Source organism: Leptopilina heterotoma, unplaced genomic scaffold (assembly GCF_015476425.1).
Source record: "Leptopilina heterotoma isolate Lh14 unplaced genomic scaffold, ASM1547642v1 Lhet_316, whole genome shotgun sequence".
NCBI lineage: Eukaryota > Metazoa > Arthropoda > Insecta > Hymenoptera > Figitidae > Leptopilina > Leptopilina heterotoma.
The window spans coordinates 138,009-160,752 of NW_025111016.1; the positions used below are offsets into that span (position 1 = coordinate 138,009).

Below are 22,744 nucleotides of genomic sequence, written 5' to 3' on the forward strand. Positions count from 1 at the left end.
ATTTTGAATTTTGAAAATCCGATTGCAGATTTATAATCTGCGACCTCAAAAACCCCTGAGTAACGAAATTTAAACAAATCGAGTAAATTTTAAAAAAATTTGTCGGCCATATTAGATCCGCCATTTTGAATTTTGAAAATCCGATTATATATTCGTCATGAGCGACCTCAAAAACATATAAACTCTAAGTTCTATCACATTTCATAGACATGGTAGTCATCGGTGCGCCATAAAAAAAATTGAATAATTTTTTTTCTCAAATTAGCGCCATTTTGAAGCCGCCATTTTTTTTATTTCCGCTATTGCATATTTTGAAAGTTTAATAAGTTTGTGCCAAATTGTGACACTTGAATTCGAGTGAAAAAAATTTTTTCAGTAAGAAATAATTATTTTTAAAAAAATTTTTTTTATTTTTTTTGCAACTTGATGCACAAAACTCGCCATATTTAATTTTCTTTTCGATAAATTTTAAATCTGAGCCCGGAATCTTGTAGAGCGACCTCGAAAACATGAATAAACACTTCAGTTACTTGCAGGGAGCATTTTTAGTATATGAAATTAAATCTTTAAATAAACACAAATTTTCAGAGATTTCAGGCGTTGATGGGTTAAAATGTGACATGCAAGAGTTTTTCTGAACAAGGATTACGAATCATACATTGGATCATAGCATAATTACTAGAGCAGTGCAAAATTTGAACCGAACCGAGTTTTGTTCGGTTTTGGGGCGCCGAAATGTCGAATGTCGGTTTTTCGACATTCGAACTGGACTGACTCGAATGTCGAATATTCGACATTTGAACTAGGCGAAAAAATTCGAACAGTTCAGTTCGAATTATTTTGCACAGCTCTAATAATCACATTACTAATTCACCTCGTTTCATAGGAATTGAAAAAATTACTTTTCTTATACATTTGACATTTAAAATGTTTCCGAAGTTTCCTTGTAACATTAGATTCTGTGTAATCGTCCTGATACTCGTGGACGGTAATGTAGGTCTTGAACTCGAAAATGCAAAAATAACACACTGTGTGGCGGTAAAGTTACAAATTGTGATAACTGATCTAACCTAACTAACGTAACTGGCGTAACTTACGTAATTTGCGTAACTGAAATAATCTAATCTAATAACCGAGATCGAGCTGGATTTTTCTAAAGAAGGGAAAGTAAGCACCTAGATTAGAAAACCCATTGTACCAGACTCCTGCTCGCTCGTTTATAGCAACCCCTTTAGAGTCATGTTCTTCTCCAGAAGTCCAGTATCCCTTGTATTAGGGTCAATAATTGCTTGACCCCAACTAGATAGCCTGATCCTAGCTAACGCTGGGCATTCAGATAAAATGTGAGTCGAAGTTTCGTTACTCTTTTCACACAATCTGCACATAGGTGAAACTTGTCTTCCTATTTTATGCTGATGGTAATTCAATAGCTCATGACCTGTAAGCAGACGAACTACGGTTCTAACTCTGATCTTATCAAGTTTAAGGAGATCGCTCGCTCGCCTCTTGTTCAGTACTAGCCCCAACAGAGTTTTCGCTTGCCTTCCCACCCCAATACCCGCTCAATACTTTTCATGTTACTTTTGACCCCATCTTTCTATGGCTCCCTTAACCAAGCACGACATTATTGCCACTGCTGGTTCAGGTCCTATAAATGCCGTCTCGGACCGATTTTCGCCAAGACGTCTACTCTTTCATTACTCTTGATTCCCGAGTGACCCGGTACCCAAAAAAATAAAAGTTTATTTGCTAAACTCAACTCATCTAGTACGCTACGGCATTCCCAAACGAGTTTTAATTCTATTGTGGGATTTTTCAGAGCCCCTAAGGCCGCCTGACTATCCACACAAATACTAATCCTCTTGCCCTTTGTTCCTTTTTAAATGGACATTTCGGCGCAAGTTAAAATCGCACAGACCTCGGCCTGGCAGACCGTGGGATATTGTCCTAGGATATCCTACATTTTCTTGTGAAAACTACTATATTCGTTTTCTCTGGGTTTACAAAAAGTCCAGTTAGATTGCACCAATCCTTGACAATCTTAAGTGCACGTTTCGTAAGTTCTAAGAGGGTCTCAATTGAGTGCCCTCGTATTATTATAAGAAAATCATCCGCATAACTTTGCGTATAATATCCCTGGCTATTGAGGTTTCTAATTAACTCATCTGCCACTAAGCACCACAATAAAGAAGAGAGAACTCCTCCTTGTGGGCACCCTTTTGAGACAAAGCCTGTTACCCTAGCCTCACCATACTCCGCTTCAAGGGCCCTTTCGCGAAGCATGCTGTCGATCCACTTAATTAGCGGCTCATGTACACCTCGCTTCCTGGCTGCCCTACAAATAACTTTGCTAGAGTTTTTAGGGAAGGCACCTTCAATATCAAGAAAGGTACCAACCGCATAGCCACCACTAATTTGTCCCTCTATTCTACCTACTGCAGAATGGAGGGCTGTTTCTACTGAGAAATCTGCTCTATAAGCATGTTGTCCCTGGTGTAGAGGATAATCCCTAAGACATTCCTGTCTGATCCACCAGACAGGAATTCCATATTTTTTCCACCAGTTTCTCTAACGCCTTTAATATAAAAGAAGTTAGACTGATTGGTCTGAAGTCCTTTGGAGCAGTATACCTTGACCGACCGGCCTTCGGAATAAAAAAAAACCCTCGTCTTTTTCCAAGACTCCGGTGTGTAACCAAGAGCTATACACGCTCTCATAATTTTACACAGGGGTAGTCTAATACATTCCAATCCCTTTTGCAAAAAAACTGGATATATACCGCCCACTGAGGTCTTAAATGGTTTGAAAGTGCCTATTGCCCAATCAATTCCTTCCGAAGTTACAACTGTGGCTGCTAGTTTCCAGTGTTCCCGATTTCCTCGCGCCCTTCTGGGTCCCACGCCATAGTTATTCTTCAACTTTTCTCTAAAGTCCGGGAAGTTTACTTCCATCAAGTACTTTAGACACTTTCTTTTATCCTGGGCATAATGCTCATTAGGTAACTTAATGGTAGTTAGTTTGGCAATTGGGTCACTAGCTAATACGTTATGGAGTCTTGATGCTTCTGGTACTCTTACGATTCTCTCGCAAAAGCTCCTCCAGCTAATACCCCGTGCCTTCTCTACCTCTTTCTTGTAAGAATTACGAGCAGCATAATATTCATCCCATGCTTGCTGATTCTTACGTTTCTTGGCTTTATTGAACAGCTTTCTTACTGTTTGCCTATGTCCCTCCAAACAGGAGTTCGACCATTTACTACCCCTGTTGTCCACTTTTTTGGCTACACAGCTTCTTTCAAAAGAGCAGATAATCGAATATCGCAGATATTCCGCTGCGAGTTCCAACTTTTCATATGATCCATAAGAAGTAGGGAAGCACTCCATGGAGGCCTAGAGGTCCTTAATATATATGCAGCCCTATCAGTACTCCTAGGATTACGTCCCCATTTATGTTTCCGATCATTCGATTCCATTCTAAATGTAATAAGTCTGTGGTCCGAGAGGAAATATTCATCAGACACCCTCCAGTCCCTCGCACCACTCAACACAGACTTGGAACAGATCGTAATATCCAACACTTCTTTTCTGTTAACAGTAACGAAAGTTGGCTCATTACCCTGATTTAAAATTTCTAAATCCGTATCTATCAGAAAATCTAAAAGTCTTTTGCCTCTGTCGTTATTGTCAGTGCTGCTCCATATGACATGGTGCGCATTGGCATCACAACCTATTATCAAAGAGAAACTTTGCCGTTGACAGTAATCTACCAACTTCTCCACTTCTGTAGGTGGTGCGGGGTCATCCCCTGATCCCGGAAAATAAGCGGAAGCTACTACAACCTCCCTTTTATTTTCGTTCTTTTCCAAGTACTTAGCCTTAACAACAGCTAAGTCCCTAGTAGTTAATTCCAATAGAGGGAAACCGTCCAGACTTTTATAGATCAGGCAAGCCCTTGGAACTGGTTCCTGTGGTAAACTAACTAGCACCCCACAGCCACTTAGACCTCTAATCTTACCCTTGTAAACCCAAGGTTCTTAAACAAAGGCTATAGCTGCCTGCATCCTTGTAAAGTTCCTGGATAGAATCGCTGAAGCGCCTTTACAATGATGCAACTTAATCTGCGTACAGTGGATCCTGGAAGTAGACATATTTAAGACTGACTCAAGGTCGCCTCTACACCCTGATCACCAGCATCGTAATCCCTTAAAAAGGGCTCTTCGACGCTCGCGTGTGTGGTTTTATTTTTATTAATTTCTGTAGTATCCATTATAGTCCCACGAGAAAAGAGGAAAATAAGGTCAATCCTTAAAGAGCCTCTATTTAAGGAAAAGGCTAATTACATCTGAGAGGTCGCCTGGTATCCCAGAGTCTCGTTTAAGATACCTCTATTCGGAGCCCCACCATGGGAACGTGGCGCCCAGAACGTGGCCCCTCCTGTAATACAACCACTCCCGAGCATTACGAGAGCTAAGTTATGCCCAGCGATGGTCGTCACCGCCCGTACCGCCCCCCGGAAGAACCCGAAGGATTTGGTAACCCTGATATCATTCATCCATGGACACGAGTTTAGGGACTGTCCATAAATTACGTAAGACGTTTTTGGCCTATTTTGGACCCCCTCCCTCCTTTGTTAGATTTTGTAAGATTTCAGTGACCCCCCAGGCAGAAAATATTACGTAAGACTTAATAAACTAAATTGGATATTTTTTAAACTATTATTTATTAACATATTTTAATGAAATTTTTAATGTTACTCTTTGGTGCACATTTTTAATACAAAAATCTTTAGAAACATTATTCATCATTCGTCAGGGATTCACCATCCAGTCGGAAATTGATTTAATAATTGGAATGTCACAAACAGTATCAACTGTTTCCACATCTTGCAACGATTGCAACGATTTATTTCTTCATTATCAAGCCATTCTTGAACAATACTATCAGAATTGGATTCTGTGTCTCTTAACAGACAAAGACTCTCGCCTGCCCTTTGTCGGAATATAAGTATTGGGAGAAATTTCTCCGTACGACCACAGTCTTTTCCGTGAACCGCTTTTTATGAGATTTGACATTTTTTATTAAAGAAAAATAAAGGCCACAATCTTATATTCTGGGTAAGAGGGAACCGATGTTCTCTCTTATATATTTAAAGATAATTGCAGGAATAGAGAACTGAATTGACTATTATTAACATCATCTGGTGATGATACTAACAATTTTGATGATTGTTCAAGAGGGAATGGTGACAGGAGAAACCCGGTTTGTAAAACTGCGCGTAAACTGCATCTAAGCACCCCACAACAGTTAATGTCAGTGCATTTCGTAATTTGTTAGAGATACTGAGATTCTCGCACGTGTATACGATACCAATCGCCAATAATATTTTTTTTAGTAAAATTTGAATCAGTAACAGTTTCGGGATCTATGTATTCAGCAGCAACTGGTTCTCCATCAATTACTAATTCGCCCCATACATCTGCCAAAATTTAACAAGCAGCCGCAAAATTCCAAATTTCGAGATCCTCGTCGATAGTAACGCGATTGTCATTTAAATGACTGCCAAATGTATCGTGAGGAAGAACAAGTCCTGAAAGTTGGTGACTCAAAGTTGCCATGCAACGTTCCACTCGATTAAAGCAACTCCGTCCAGGAGCGTTCGTTACGAGAAACAATGAATCTGGATCCTACTTTTTAAAGTAAGAAATAGATTGAGAAATAACTCGTGGGAATTTGGGGATTTTCGTCGGGTCGATTACGTAACTTTTTCCGATTCCACACTCCACATTCAGATTCCACATTCCGATTCCACTTCCAACATTCCGATTCCACATTCAGATTCCACTTTAAACATTCCGATTCCACATTTAATATTCCGATTCCACATTCAGATTCCGCTTTCTATATTCCGATTCCACGTTCAATATTCAGATTCCACATTCAGATTCCACTTTTCACATTCCGATTCCACATTCAGAATCCACTTTCAACATTCCGATTCCACATTAAGATTCCACTTTCAAAATTCAGATTCCACATTCAGATTCCGATTCCACATTTAGATTCCACTTTCAAAATTCAGATTCCACATTCCAAATCCACTTTCAATATTCCGATTCCACATTCAGATTCCGATTCCACATTTTGATTCCGCATTCAGATTCCGATTCCACATTTGGATTCCATTTTCAACATTTAGATTCCGCATTAAAATTCCACTTCCAACTTTCAGATTCCACTTTCAACATTCCGATTCAACTTTCCACATTCCGATTCCACATTCAGATTCCAAAATTCAACATTCGACTTTCAATATTCAGATTCCACATTTAATATTCAGAATCTACATTCAGATTTCACATTCAGATTCCACTTTTAACATTCCGATTCCAGATTCAATATTCAGATTTCACATTTCGATTCCACATTCAGATTCCACATTCAATATTCAGATTCAACATTCCGATTCCACATTCAATATTCTGATTCTACATTCAGATTTCACTTCCAATATTCCGATTACACATTCCACGTTTAGAGTCCACATTCCAATTTCACATTTCTCATTTCGATTCCACTTTCAATATTCCGATTCCATATTTAATATTACGAATTCACATTACACACTCTGTTCAACATTCTGATTACAAATTTCAAATTTCACTCCCATTTCCTCATTTACTTTGATAACTTACTAATTATTTGTAAATGAATAATTTGCAACTAATTCTTTATACCATTTCGATACAATTTTTTATATATGCTACATTAATTCGACATACAATTTTCTTAATAATTTTTTATGTAAAAAATTACTTTTTAGTCAGTTTAAATCCGGTTCGCATATTTGTCTTCTAATTTTGTTTAAGAAAACTCCTTCCAACAATGATTCAGAAAAGCTCGTTTAAAATGATGAATTTTATGATAACCCATGTACAACTATTTATCAAATTTAAAAAAAGTGATTATAAAATATGATGGTGTTAAGCATGTTTTTTTTGTAGATTACTCGTTGAAAGATACACCTAACTTTAAAATTTAAACATAATCGGTAAAAAGTCTTCTTTCTAGAGAAAGAATATTTTCTTGATTTTTTTAGGTTAATTGCAGTTATTTCATTAAAAATTAAAGTATTAAATTAATTTTTTATTTCTCTTCTTGGATGTCTCGTGAACAATTTCTCATAGAATAAAACTTAGTTTTAATTCAATATTTTTGGAAGCCATAAAATTATTTAAATAAAAGATGTTTGATTCTTCTGTTTGGCCTAATGGCTTAATTTAATTTAATCTAATTAATTTGGCCATTAGGCCAAACAGAAGAATCAAAACATCTTTTATTTAAAACTTAGTTTTGTTGATAATCGTCGTTAAAATTAAATAAAGTCTGAAAAAATCTTGTTTTTTGCGATTTTTGGTTTATTCCTTAAAGTAAATGTAGAAATTCGCTTACTGATGTGAAGCCTTTTAAAGTACGTATTTCCTTTTTATCTTCAAAGCAAAAAAGAATTTATAAAATTTACTTCAAATTATCAATAGTTACAGTATTAGTAAAATTGAGGAGCCAAAATTGTTTCGAAAAGAATAGGTGTCAAAGTCGATTGGATTTTTACAATAATTATAAGTTTCATGTTTGATGACACAAATTTAGCAAGAGGAAATAATGATGGAAATGATTATAAAAGAAGAATATGGTGTTAATCTAAAACTAGAAGAAGTAACTAAAAATGATTTAAAATTAAATTCGAAAATTATTTTGCATTTATATCAATTTTCTTATTCTTACTACTTTTTTAATATTTATTACTATTATCATTATTGCTACTATTATTTATTGTTATTTTCATTTAGTCATTATGTATTTTTATTATTTTTTATTTTTGCATTAATCATGTAAATGATTCTAACAAAAAATGGTGATATAACCAATTTTGGAATTCAAAGGAGTAATTGAAAATTATTTGAAAATATAGTTAAAAAAGATTTTGCTTTAATGTCTATTTTTCTTATTATTTACACTACCGTCGGGAATTATCGGTACGACTGCAGGCGCACTGCCCAAAAACATTCCAATTTTTAACTCACGATTTGTTTGTAAATACAAATGTCAGAAAATTAACAAATATACCATTCGAAAGATTATTAAATTCTACGATTAATAATACATAACTGAAAATTTTAATAATTTATACAAAGATTGCAGCAATCGACAAATTTGACAAAAAAAATAAAAAATAAAATTTTTGTGGAAATTTGTTTAACCCCTGCATATGTTTTAAAAATTGTAGAAAAAAATTGAAACTTACATGGGTGTGATCATTCAAGTCTCATCTTTAATTTCAGACCGTTCAATCCAAAAACGGTTCAAAATCGACTAATACAATGCATTGTCAAAATCATGCTCGGACGGTTATAACATTAAAGCAAAATCTTTTTTAACTATATTTTCAAATAATTTTCAATTACTCCTTTCAATTCCAAAATTGGTTATATCACCATTTTTTGTTAGAATCATTCACATGATTAATGCAAAAATAAAAAATAATAAAAATACATAATGACTTAATGAAAATAACAATAAATAATAGTAGCAATAATGATAATAGTAATAAATAATAAAAAAGTAGTAAGAATAAGAAAATTGATATAAATGCAAAATAATTTTCGAATTTAATTTTAAATCATTTTTAGTTACTGCTTCTAGTTTTAGATTAACACCATCTTCTTCTTTTATAATCATTTCCATCATTATTTCCTCTTTCTAAATTTTTGTCATCAAGCATGAAACTTATAATTATTGTAAAAATCCAATCGACTTTGACACCTATTCTTTTCGAAACAATTTTGGATCCTCAATTTTACTAATACTGTAACTATTGATAATTTGAAGTAAATTATATAAATTCTTTTTTGCTTTGAAGATAAAAAAGAAATACGTACTTTAAAACGCTTCACACTAGTAAGCGAATTTCTACATTTACTTTAAGGAATAAACCAAAAATCGCAAAAAACAAGATTTTTTGAGACTTTATTTAATTTTAACGACGATTATCAACAAAACTAAGTTTTGAATAAAAGATGTTTTGATTCTTCTGTTTGGCGTAATGGCCAAATTAATTAGATTAAATTAAATTAAGCCATTAGGCCAAACAGAAGAATCAAACATCTTTTATTTAAATAATTTTATGGCTTCCAAAACTATTGAATTAAAACTAAGTTTTATTCTATGAGAAATTGTTAACGAGACATCCAAGAAGAGAAATAAAAAATTAATTTAATACTTTAATTTTTAATGAAATAACTGCAATTAACCTAAAAAAATCAAGAAAATATTCTTTCTCTAGAAATAAAGACTTTTTACCGATTTTGTTTAAATTTTGAAGTTAGGTGTATCTTACAACGAGTAATCTACAAAAAAACATGCTTAACACCATCATATTTTATAATCACTTTTTTTAAATTTGATAAATAGTTCTACATGGGTAAAATTCATCATTTTAAACGAGCTTTTCTGAATCATTGTTGGAAGGAGTTTTCTTAAACAACATTAGAAGACAAATATGCGAACCGGATTTAAACTGACTAAAAAGTAATTTTTCACAAAAAAAAATATGAAGAAAAATAGTATGTCGAATTTATTTAGCATAGATAAAAAATTGTATCGAGATGGTATAAAGAATTAGTTGCAAATTATTCATTTACAAATAATTAGTAAGTTATCAAAGTAAATGAGGAAATGGGAGTGAAATTTGAAATTTGTAATCAGAATGTTGAACACTGTGTGTAATGTGAATTCGTTATATTAAATATGGAATCGGAAAATTGAAAGTGGAATCGAAATGAGAAATGTGAAATTGGAATGTGGACTCTAAACGTGGAATGTGTAATCGGAATATTGGAAGTGAAATCTGAATGTGGAATCAGAATATTGAATGTGGAATCGGAATGTTGAATCTGAATATTGAATGTGGAATCTGAATGTGGAATCGAAATGTGAAATCTGAATATTGAATGTGGAATCGGAATGTTAAAAGTGGAATCAGAAGTGAACTCTCTCTTTTTCACATTCAGTGAAATCTGACTGTAGAATCTGAATATTAAATGTGGAATTGGAATATTAAAAGTGGAATCGGAATGTGGAATCGGAATCGGACTGTGGAATCGGAATGTTTAAAGTGGAATCTGAATTTTGAAAGTGGAATCTAAATGTGGAAACGGAATGTTGAAAGTGGAATCCGAATGTGGAAAGTGGAATCTGAATGTGGAATCGGAATATTGTACGTAGAATCGGAATTTTGAAAGCGGAATCTAAATGTGGAATCGGAATGATGAAAGCGGAATCTGAATGTGGAATCGGAATATTAAATGTGAAATCGGAATGTGGAATCGGAATGTTTTAAGTGGAATCTGTATGTGGAATCGGAATGTTGGAAGTGGAATCGGAATGTGGTATCTGAATGTGGAATGTGGAATCGGAAAAAGTTACGTAATCGACCCCCAGGTCCACCGTCGTCAGTCACTATAACTACAGGCTTTACAAGATTTTTGCTAGTTTTAGCTAATAGATTAAACTCTGGTATTCTTAACAAACGTTCGAAGTCAATTCCGTGAGATTCTGCATTCGAAGAGGAGTGTTTCCCAGAACGAATTGCAATATATGTCGGTCCACTGTAACTAACAGCTTCTGGTTTCCCCATTCCTCCTTCAGAGATTTTCATTCCAGCATAAACTGATGGTATCAGTTTATGTCTTTTAGCGACTACCCAATCATGGTCTGGCAAGCGTACTCTGTACTCCAGATGCATTGAAGAATTTTTTGATTCCTTGATTAATATTTTGATGTTATAATCAGGTATAACAATTAAAAATTTTTTCATGTTTTAATTTCAACATTCTTTTTTAAAAATTTTAGTTTTCTATGTAAAAAGTTTCAATTTTATGTTATTCAGTTTTGGTTGTCATCCACAAAAATTAATAAATAAATAAAATTAATTAATTTATTTAAAAAATAAATAAATAAATTTTTATAAAAGGAACAATAAAGTAGTAAAATTACCTGCGATAAAAAAAATACTTGTTTAGGACCAAGAATCGACGCTAACGACTCTAAATTTCGAATTGTTGCTGTGCAAAATTTAGCATCTGGGCGACTTTGGTGCAAGTCGGTCGTAGCTCTTGCTAATTTTACTGGTACTGGTACTTTTTTTTCATTGAAGGGTCTTGACTTATGATATCTTCTATTAAAGCCTGTCTCTTTGCCCTGAATGTTTTTTGATAATCTGCATTCCTTTTTTTTATTGTTATATGATTTAGTTGTATCATTAAGTTTCTTTTTAATTTCATAATTTCCTCGTTGATTTTTTCTCCTCCAAGACCAGCATCTCTTTTCAAAACTGCATTATTTAATTTACTTTCTAATAGCTTTACTTGCTTCATAACTTCTTCTTCTTGAGCAGGTGTAGAGCGACTTTTCGATTCCTAAAAAAATATAGTGCATAAAAATTATAAATTTTTGAAAAATAAATAACATTATATAATTTTCTATTAACTTTGTGGTTAGGTGTTTCTGATGAAAGAGTAGATTTGGAAGCATCTATAGTTTCATATGGTGACTCTGAAGATGGATTAGGAACGAATTCATTTTCGTTTGTCACATGAGAATTTGAAGCAGTTGGCTATAAATAAAGAATTAATCAAAGGGTTAAATAATTATATAAATTAATAATCATTTCTGAAATATAATTATAATAATGATAAATCATTTTAATAATATAAGTAAATAATACAATTATAGAAAATAGATAATGATAACGTAATAAATATTACAATGGAATTTATGAAAATAAAGATTACAAATAAGAAGAAAAAACAACAAACTCGATTTTTGTCGGGAAATCTTTCTACCCATGCTTTAAAAAGCATTGGGTGCAAAGATGCTAGTATTTTTTCTACTTTTCAAATAAACTAAAATTTTAGCGCCACTTCACGTTTAATTTTCCTCACGTGTCAGCTGACATATGTCGTGTCTTGTAAACAGACATAAACTAAAGCAAGGTTGAGTACATAAATCACGAGTCGTTTATATCGTAAGCACTGCAGGGTTGGGAGTATATGATTCAGTGACTCGTATTCCAGTCTGGACAAATTTTTAAAAGTCGTGAGGCTTCTATAATAATGTTGTTAGTCTATGGCGTATGATTAGATTATACGTCATAGACGTGATAGACTAATTGTTGTCTTTTTATAGAAGCCTCACGACATTTCAAAATGTATACAAACCGAAAAGAAAGCCCGTATTACGTAAGATTTGCATAACCCCCCCGCTCTCTAGTAAGATTTTGTAAGATTCTCCTGACTCCCCCTCTCCCCAAAACGTCTTACGTAATTTATGGACAGCCCCTTAGCACAGATTGGGTGGCAGAGACTCACGCCTCAATCGCCATGGCTAAGCCAACGAAACCATGGAAGGGTTTCTTCTTAGTCAGACTCCGACAGCAGGAAATCTTCGGAATGGACCCGCGGTTAAGCCTCTGTCCATCCCGTCTCTCTTGATATCCCTCTAAATCCCCGTACCCTGAGACACTACTAAGATTCGGTTTCTAGAGCGGCCGACCCATTTTAAAGGGTTCGTCCCCTCAGTCCCCACGAGAGATATCGAGAAGTAGCCTCCCGCTGGGTAAAAGGCCCTCAAGCAAAACCTCCCACCAACAGCAAGGTCTTGAAACCCCTAGGGAGGGTGACGTAACCTAACTAATGTAAGTAACTCATTTACTTACTTACTAACTAACTTCCTTAGTTAGTTTAGTTAGTATATGGGTAGTTCTACAAACGAAGGAAGAAAATGAAGAAAATTTTGTCACGCAACATTTTTTTATGTTTATGTATTAAAAATTCAAGTTAATAGCATTATCAAAGTTACCTAACAGTGTCCAGTCAAAAAATTACTTTTACTCCCTGACGTCTGCTATCTGAAATCGCTGCTTTTGTGCATTAGAAATAAAAAATATCGTAAGTAACACGAGAATAAAGGCAGCCAATTTCTTAACGATGATTTTTGTGACACGAGTGGAGGTCTCGGAGCGCCTACGGCGCCGTCGACCTCCACTCGTGTCACAAAAATCACCGTAAAGAAATGGGTGCCTTTATCCTCTTGTTGCTTAATATACTATTTTCATTTTGAAACAATATTAATGCTGCCATCTCTATGGACCTGTCACGTACTATTACGTTGAGCCAAAATTATGAATAATTAATCAAAATTGTTATAAAAAATTATTTTCTTGCTATTGTAACAACCGACATTCACTTTGTGCAGTTGTTAAAATTTACACGCTGTCACTCAAATGCTTCTAGTTAATTAAATAATAGGTATAGAGCTAAATCAATTATGGCCTTTTAAAACTAGATAATATACCTTTGATTTAATCGCATGACCAAACAAATTGGAGTTAACCCCTTGGCTGTCAACGAGATTTCCACTTTTTGGGCCAAAAGTGTGTTAAAAAAATTTTTAATTGATTTTTTTGAAACTTGGTACCCTAAGGTTTCTGGGGTCGCTGATTACGAATCTGACATCAGTTTTTTGAAATTCAAAATAGCGGATCCAATATGGCGGACAACGAAATAAAAAATTGATCAGATTGTCTTGAAACTGAGTACTTGGGGATTTTCAGGGTCGCTGATTACGAATCTGAAGTCAGTTTTTCAAAATTCAAAATATTTGGTTCAATATGGCGGAAAATTTTTTAAAATTTATTGACTTTGTTTGAAACTGGTTAATCTGACATCAGTATGATAATTTTTGGTGAAATCAAATTTCGATAAATACCCTGAAAAAATAATGACAGATTCATAATCAGCGACCCTAAAAACCCCAAAGTATTCAGTTTCAAGCCATTATAATTAATTTTTTATGTTGTCGTCCGCCATATTGGATCCGCCATTTTGAATTTTGGAAAACTAATGTTAGATTCGTAATCAGCGACCCTTAAAACCCCCGAGTAACAAGTTTCAAGCAAATTCGACAAATTTAAAAAAAAATTCCGCCATCTTGGATCCGCCATTTTGAATTTTGAAAAACTGATGTCAGATTCGTAATCAGCGACCTCAAAAACCCCCGAGTACTACGTTTCAAGTCAATCTGATCAATTTTTTATTTTGTTATCCGCCATATTGGATCCGCCATTTTGAATTTTGGAAAACGAATGTCATATTCGTAATTAGCGACCTCGAAAACCCCCGAGTAACCGGTTTCAGGAACATTTAAGAAGTTTTTAATCACCTTTTTTAACTTGCGCATATATGCGTCATGAACCACTTTTGGCCAGTTTTGTTTTGCGCATATATGCGTCAGCGACAGTCAACGGGTTAAACTCTAATCACTGTAACTGATTTTATCAAAATTGTAACAACTGCACCTAATGTCCCCTATATGTGTATTCTGTCAGAAAGTTCCAGGAAACTGAGAATTTGGTCATTTTTCGTCTAAAAAATTTACTGTGAAAATAAAGTTCTAAATTAGTACTACTTTTTGGTATTAAAATAGTACCCACTGAAAATAATGCTAAACGGTATCATTTTAGCACTGGCTTGGTCTTTAATAAAATAGAATTCCACATGTGGTATTAATTTCGTAACAGTTTTAAGGATTAGTGTTAAATTCTGCAAATTTAATTAATGCAATTGACTGACGGCACTCATATTAAGTGTCAGAAATTCTGCTAACAAATTTATATAGTGTTAAATTTTCTTCTTTTTAGGGTTCCGTACACCATAGGTGTACTGACGGAACCCTTATGAAATCACTCGTGTGTCCGTCCCAGCTACGCAAAATGGGCTGTCCCCCCCCCCCTTAACTTTTACAAATCTCAACCTGGTGAGTTGAAATTCGGTAGGGATCTTCAGTTTCAAGTGTAGATTACAGGAAAAATATAGCGAACCCGATTGACGGACATATTTGCGAACTAGGAGGGAAAGAAATTCAATTTTTTTGATAAAATTACAAAAAATGACCCTGTTCCTGCGGTTAACTTTTACAAATCTCAACCTAGTGAGCTGAAATTCGGTAGAGATCTTCAGTTTCAAATGCAGACTACAGGAAAAATATAGCGAACTCGATTGACGGACATATTTGCGAACTAGGAGGGAAAAAAATTTAATTTTTACGAAAAAATTGCAAAAAATGACACTTTTCTCTCCCCCTTTTGAACTTTTAGGAATTTTAATTTATATGTAATAAAAATAATATGTGTACCGAATTTCAGCTCAATATGTTTATATATGTTAATATTAATGTGGATTATAGTTATAGTTTTTTTTTAATCTATATGTAATAAAAATACATATGTGTACCGAATTTCAGCTCAATAGGTTTATATATGTTAATATTAATCAATTATGTTTCTTATATATATTTTTTTTTATAAAAAATGAGTTTTATTTTGGTGTACGGAACCCTCGATCTTAATGCGAGTGCAACTCGCACTTGCCCGATTTTTTTATTTTTTGTCAATATCCTTATCAACTTATTTTAATTTTATTCTTTTTACGCAAAAAAAAGATTGCTGACAACCTAAAATCGGATAGGCCAACGACCATCGCCAGAAGCAACTACGCATGCGTCATTGCAAAATTCTTATACAAAAAATCCGCGCTAATTTAAAATGGTTTAATTATATATTTGAATACAAAAAATTGAATAAAAAAATAGAAAACTGTCAAATTGACAGTGTTTATTTTTTTCTAATTACTAATAATTTCATTAAATTGCTTTAAGTTTAATATTTGGTTAAAACAATATTCCAACTGTTTAGAAAGCAAAGATAAGAGAAAAAAAATTTTTTATAGAAAAAATTTACTGATTTTAATTTTTTAAAACATAAAAATAGTTTTCGAAATAAATTCATTTAAACAAATAAATCAAAAATTAGAATTATAAAAATAAACAAACATTTGCTCTGTGGGGATTTTTAAAACTATTTTTACTGAATATTAACTTTAAACGAATTTAGTATAACTAACACCGATTAGAAAATATTCGTATTAAACTTAAAATTAATTTCTTAGATAAAATTTCTATTTACTGAATTCTTCACCTTTCTTTTTATAAAAACAATTTATATAAACGCGCTATTTTTCTGAAGAGGGAACGATAGTGGCGCTCATCTGGTGGTGGTTATTGGTATCTCAGCGTAAAAACTATTTGAGAAATGGAGAATACTGGAATATCAAAAGATTAAAACCAAATTCAGCGCTGGTAATGCGTGGAGTGTATAGTGTGTTATTGTGATACGAATAATCTAATTCTCAGGTGAAAATTGTTACTTATTAGTCACAAATTCTTACATAATCAATATATTAATTTGTGAGATGAGTATATATTGGAATTCATATACATATTTTTTAATCTTTCTTGTTGAATCTACATCCAACATCATAACCTAAAAATGTTGCACTGATGAAAGAAATATGCATCTCGGAAACAACCTGCAGTAATCTACTTTATCAACAATTCCTCACCTGTACATTCAGAAACGTCCAGAAATTTTATTGGCTATGCTCATAGAGAATTTACAAAAAGTTTCAAGTTTTAGAAGTTCCCTATGAGCATAGCCAATAAAAACTCTTATCACTTCTGAATATACACAGAAAAACGGGGCGGTGAACAATCGCCTTTATTATTTCTAACCTACAAATAAACTATCTTTATAGTGAATTACAATTTATTTTCTATACATTTTACAGATTTTCCTGTACATGCTAATTTGAAGTAGTCTTAAAAAAGCGTAATTGTCTGACAAATAGTTTATATTCTACGTAGAATTGTAAAAATCATTTTCTCGTTCATCTAGCTGGGAATCTACTACAAAGGAAATTCATCGCAAAATTATCACAAGGTTTCTTTTGTCTCCAAGGAAAAATAAGGTAATTTTATTACAATAGTTAAATATTTTTTATCCTTCCTGTTACAGTAGCGTAAATATTATTTTAAATAATAAAGAAAAAAATTTTATTATTTGCAACTACACAAATTTACAGTTAGTTTGTAGCTCTAATCTATTGACGCATCAAAAAAGAGTGTTTACAAAATAAACAGTGCATGTAAGTCTTCAACTATACAAATAAATTATTATCAAATGGACATTGTTTTGTATAGAAATTATAGGCAATTCTTTTTTAAATTTCATCGTTAAAAGCGCTTTAAATTTGTCTACATTTTTAAAAGTATATTTACTAGCAATTTAATAAAATGTGTATGGTTTTTGTAAGAATATAGCGAAACGATTTTATAAAATCTAAGGTAATCGTAGTAATCAGAAAGTCGTATCTTGTATGCCAATGAACAGAAATTCATTTTTACACACAATCTGTTTCAAATTTTGTACATGTCAGTAAAGTCGGAAATGTCAGGAAAACAAAACTTTTGTCATGTAAAGTCAGGAAAATGTCAGAGAAGCAAAACATTTGTTACTGATATCAAGGAAACAAAATGTTTGTCAGTAAAGTTAGGAAAAATTCATAAAAAAAATTTTTTGTCAGGGAAATTAAGAAAATTGAGACTTTTTTCGACTTATTTTTAAAAATTGCGACTTTTTCGACTTTCCTTGCAAACATTGCAACCAAATACAACAATTTTTAGTAAAGAGTGCAACTTATTTTGATTTTTATAATGCGAAAAATAACAAAACAACAATACTTTTTGAATAGTTGCAAATTTGGAAAATTGAATTGAAAATAATTAATTTATTTTAAGTATTTTGTTATAATTTTTAAAAATCAACTTTTGAAGAATTTTATTTGCTAATTTTGAAAATAATTGAATCATCAAAAAATTTAATAAAAAATCTAGAAGTAAATTTAAAAATGTAAATTGATTTCTAATCTTTTAAAATTTAATATTTTCAGTATTTTCAATTACATATTTCCAAAAATTCAAATACATACAAAAATATTTTATAATAATTTTTAACATTTTGGAGAAAACAATCATGTTTAAAGTTTTTATTTTAAAATTCATCAAAAATTAATTAATTTTTTAAAATTATACGAAAATTCTTTTAAGAAATTTAATTACTTTTAAAAAATTACACTAAAATATTTTTAAAAACTAATTATTAAAATTGTTCTATCATAATTTTTTTAAATTCAACTATCTTTGAGCAATGTGAATAAAAATTTATAAAAATACACTTTTAGGACACATTAAAATTTTTGAGAAATCATGGTCCTGTTATAATTAATATTCTTCAAAAATTTGATACTTTTTATTTATATTTTTCAAAATTTTAATTATTTTTAAAAGAATTTATCAAATTTTAATTCTTTGGAAATTTTTAACAATTGAAAAACTATTATCTTTCAAAAACTATTTTAAAATATATTGTAAGAATTTCTTTTTATAGTTTTTTGAAAATATTGTATTTTAATAACTTAAAAAAATATGGAAAGTTACAATTTTTTTAAAAATTGAGTTTTTGTATTTTAAAGATGAAGTTTAGTTGAAACTTGTAGAAAATAATTAAATTCAGGAAGGGTTATAATTGTAATGTTCAGAAATTAATAAAATCCATAAATTTTATTTATTTTCCGTAAACATTCATATTTTCCTGTAAAATCAATTTTGTGAAGGAAAGTAATCTTAATGCCAGTAAATTGTTAGGGAAATTGATAAACTGAAACTTGTGACCACCCTGAATTTCAATATTGAAAAATTAGTTTTTCATTTCTTATCTTTTATGAAAGGACAGAGTCTCGTCGTGCATCTCTATGAAAAATAAAATTTTTAAAAATAAAAGAATTGAGAAAAACGTTAAAACAAATTCATGAGTTCTTGAAGTTATTTTTAAATTCACATGAATTTTCCTCGTTTTTAAGGTTTTAATATTGGCTGGCTTCCTTAAATTTGATTATACACTACTTATTAAATGACTGAGTCATTTAATAAATTTGATTATACACTACTTATTAAATGACTGAGTCTGCTCTGATGAAAATTCCGAAGTGGAAGTGGAAGAAGTAGATGGCGATTTTGAGGACAATATTTTAAAAAGAGCCATAGGTACATTTATTTTAAAGTTGAGAGCTTCCTCTAATATAAGACAGCCAAATATTGACAGCATCCTATTGAATTTAAGAGAAGTAGTTTCTACGTATGTAAGAGCTTCTTAATATCACGTGAAAGAAATTCTAGAGACTAATAGAATAGAATTACGAGAACTGGTTGATATTGACGGATTGATAAATTCAATTAATTGTACACAAAATTTGGATACCAGATATAAGCAGGACAAATATTTCGAACGTGCGTTTTCTATGATAAAACCTGAAAGGCATGAATTGGGTAGAAGGTTCATTAAACATGGCACTGGAACTTGTGGCAACGGCCGCCCTACAAAGTTGCACCGAGATGAGATGGTGGTTGTTCCAATTGTAGATGTGCTTAAACAATGGCTTCAACATGGTCAGTTTGGGGATGTACTTCAACAGCATATTCCTCAAGAAAATGTTATGTCATCTGATGAAGACGATTTGATGAAGCACAAATGTGCAATCCAATTGGCTCCAAAGCTACTCCTAAATACAATTTGGGCATGATATATTGGACGATAGCAAATATTCACCCAATGTATCGTTCAAATTTGAAATTTATGAATTTAGCTGGAATTGTGAAGAGTGAGGATATTAAAAGGTACGGTATGGATGCAGTTCTTGCTCCTATTGTACAAAATATTCAATCTTTAGCAAACGGAGTAGAGTTGGAAAATGGGGAAATTATACGTGGAAATTTGTTTGTTGTCTGTGGAGACAATCTTGGTCAGCACAAACTGTGTGGATTTAAGGAGGGTTTTACTGCAGCACATCCTTGCATGGTCTGTGAACCCAGAGTTTACAGCAAGTTCGAACTCTTGTAACAGAAGACACAAATTTGCTTCGGACTCCAGAAAATTATTTGCGTCAAGTAAATGAAATTGAAAACGCTGTTGGCGAGGAAAGGATACGACTTTCAAAATTATACGGTATAAATCGAGATACCATTCTAAACCAGGTAGAGCACTTCAGTCCTGTTGTCAATATTCCACCTAATACTATGCACAATTTTCTAGAAGGGGCAATTCAAAAAAATATTCAATGTTATTTAAAAAAGATATGCTTTGCAGATGGGAGAATTACACCTGAAGATCTTAACGGTAGAATTCAAGATTTCGATTATGGATACACTGAGTTATTATTCAAACCATCTTTAATTAAAAAACAGCACCTTATAAAGAATTTTCATCAATCTGCATCGCAAACATTGCTTTTGGCAGTAATTTTACCTCTCATTTTGAGAGATATAGTAGATGATGATTACGAGTGCTCTAGTAATTACTCAAAATTATTGGAAATAACCTCTATTGTAATGGGTCATTCTATAAGTGCAGGAATGACAGATTACCTTGCAATATGTGTTGCAGAGTATCTGACAGATTTTAAAATGTTATACGCCCCAAATGTCAATGAGAATGTGAAAAAGGAAGCAATGGATATTGACAATGGCATTGATAATGGTCATGTAATTAAAAATCTTGATGTAGAAAGTGATTCTGAACACGAAGACGAGCATTTGGAATCGAAGAAATTAACTCCGAAACAACATTCAATGGTTCATTGTCCTCGACATTTTAAAATATTTGGCTCATTGGTACAATTCTGGTGCATGAGAGTAGAAGCAAAATATTCGGTATTTAAAAACAAGGCAAAATGTGTCCATAATGCCAAAAATCTTGCTTTGACATTAGCAAATTGACATCAGGTGAATCAAACTCATCAAATGATGCACAATTTAATTAAAGATACAATAACTGGACCTTGAAGATTGAAATTAACCGAGACATTAAACTTTCGGCATTATATCCTAATAATCCTACTCTTTTATTAGTTCCTTGGATCATATACAATGGGACAAAATACGTTGCCAGTAAATGTTACATTTCAGTAGGATATAATTTAGAAGAGTCATTACCAGTATTCGCTGAATTATGCAGTATTGTCATAGAAGATGCTTCACCTATTTTTATTTGCCACTCTATTCAAACAGTAGAGCACAACGTTCATCTATTGGCCTATAAAATAAATACTGAAAACAATAATTTTGTTAAATACACATTCAGAGACCTGATTGCACCTAACGTCTATCACAGCCATGTTTTGGAAGATGAAATTTATTTGATTGTCAAACAAAATTTTGGCGATTTACATTAACGTGTTTTATCATATTAATTTTGTTTTTTAAATTTAGGTTAGTAAAGTTACAGGAAATAAGATTATGCTATTTATGAAAAAAATTTGTTTAATCTAATATCAAAGTCTGTTTTTACTTCATTTATAAACATGTAATTTTTGTTTGGTATTTTCCAGATACGCGTCTACATTTGAAATCATTTTGGATTATTTTATAAAAATGAGTGTTTCTGGGACAGATTTTAGAGGCAACTTAAGAGGTGCTTGCGTAGCACATGAAGATTGTTTACCCAGTAAAAAAAGAAGTATTGAGTGGAGCGTTTAGGAATTGAGTGAAGCTCTGAGCCAATACGGATTCCAGTAAAAACCGTATTGGGACGTTTGACTCAATCTTTTTTTCATCCGCCGAATACTGTCTTATTTTAGCATTAAAATTAAAATCACATGACCAGAGTACACATTATAAATTGAAAGCACAATTGTCCTGGAATGTAAAAATGCCAATTTCGATAAGAAACTGTGAATATTTGTTAAAAATTGGTAAAAGCAAAGTTTGACAAGCGCGACTGAATTTACCATGTGAATAAATAAATTGGTAAGTTTAAATGGACGAAAAGAAATCTACTGTTACCGACAGAAAGTTCCTAGAGAATTCTCTAGGAACTTTCTGTCGGTAACAGTAGATTTCTTTTCGTTTAACAATTGTTTAACAATGAAATTTCATTGTTTTGTTGAATTTACCACAATTCTCTAGGAACTTTCTGTCGGTAACAGTAGATTTCTTTCAGTCCATTTCGTCCATTTAAACTTACCACTTCATTTATTCACATGGTAAATTCAGTCGCGCTTATCAAACTTTGCTTTTACCAATTTTTAACAAATATTCACTGATTCTTATCGAAATCGGCATTTTTACATTCCAGGACAATTGTGCTTTCAATTTATAATGTGTACTCTGGTCTTGTGATTTTAATTTTAATGCTAAAATAAGACCGTATTCGGCGGATGAAAAAAAGATTGAGTCAGACGTCCGAATACGGTTTTTACTCGAATCCGTATTGGCTCAGACGCTCAGAGCTTCACTCAATTCCTAAACGCTCCACTCAATACTTCTTTTTTTACTGGGTAGAATATGAATGGCTTCCTGACGTTAGCTACAATTGCCTTTATTGTGGATGTTTGCCAGTCCATCATAAAAAATTAGGTATAATTATAATTTTACTTATTAGAATGAATCTCAAAACAGATAAAATACATATCGCACATGATTTTGGATCTCTTGTTAAGATCACAGAACTCAGAGCTCGAACTAGGTCCGTAAAACCCGTAAAAGTCCGTAACTTTGCTTGAATTGTAGAAATTCAATTATTTTCAAAAGTAATGAAATTTTTCGTAAAAAATATCTACAGTTTTCATAAAATTTTCAAAAAGAATTCAATTATTTAACAAAAAATTTAATCAAATTCTACACAAACTTTTAATTATTTTCAAAGAATAATAAAAATTTCACGGGAATTTCATTATTTACAA

At 32.3% G+C, this 22,744-nt stretch overlaps 2 protein-coding genes across 5 annotated transcripts in view; both read left to right on the forward strand.

Moving 5' to 3' along the window:
- The window catches only part of LOC122504780, a 91,992-nt gene that overhangs the window by 67,351 nt on the left and 1,897 nt on the right, over nucleotides 1-22,744 (forward strand). For 2 of the 4 annotated variants that reach the window (XM_043616021.1, XM_043616024.1), the window contains exons 2-4: nucleotides 16,739-16,918; nucleotides 21,392-21,507; nucleotides 22,344-22,418. In XM_043616021.1, coding sequence (XP_043471956.1) covers nucleotides 21,435-21,507; nucleotides 22,344-22,418 — 148 coding nt within the window. In that variant the 5' untranslated portion in view covers nucleotides 16,739-16,918; nucleotides 21,392-21,434. Of the gene's footprint in view, nucleotides 1-16,669; nucleotides 16,919-21,391; nucleotides 21,508-22,343; nucleotides 22,419-22,744 lie in introns of those variants that run through there. The other 2 variants (XM_043616023.1, XM_043616022.1) reach the window with 2 other exon arrangements.
- On the forward strand, nucleotides 19,618-20,780 carry LOC122504786. Its single transcript, XM_043616033.1, has 2 exons — nucleotides 19,618-19,885; nucleotides 19,936-20,780. Exons 1-2 carry the CDS (start codon nucleotides 19,618-19,620, stop codon nucleotides 20,778-20,780), a joined length of 1,113 nt encoding a protein of 370 aa, XP_043471968.1.

What these genes read in the sequence shown, in the direction of transcription:
- LOC122504786 (XM_043616033.1), top strand. Translation starts at nt 19,618, where the DNA reads ATGTATCGTTCAAATTTGAAATTTATGAATTTAGCTGGAATTGTGAAG. An exon ending in CTGTGAACCCAGAGTTTACA is followed by an intron (nt 19,886 to 19,935) that starts GCAAGTTCGAAC and finishes TTCGGACTCCAG; the next exon opens with AAAATTATTTGCGTCAAGTA.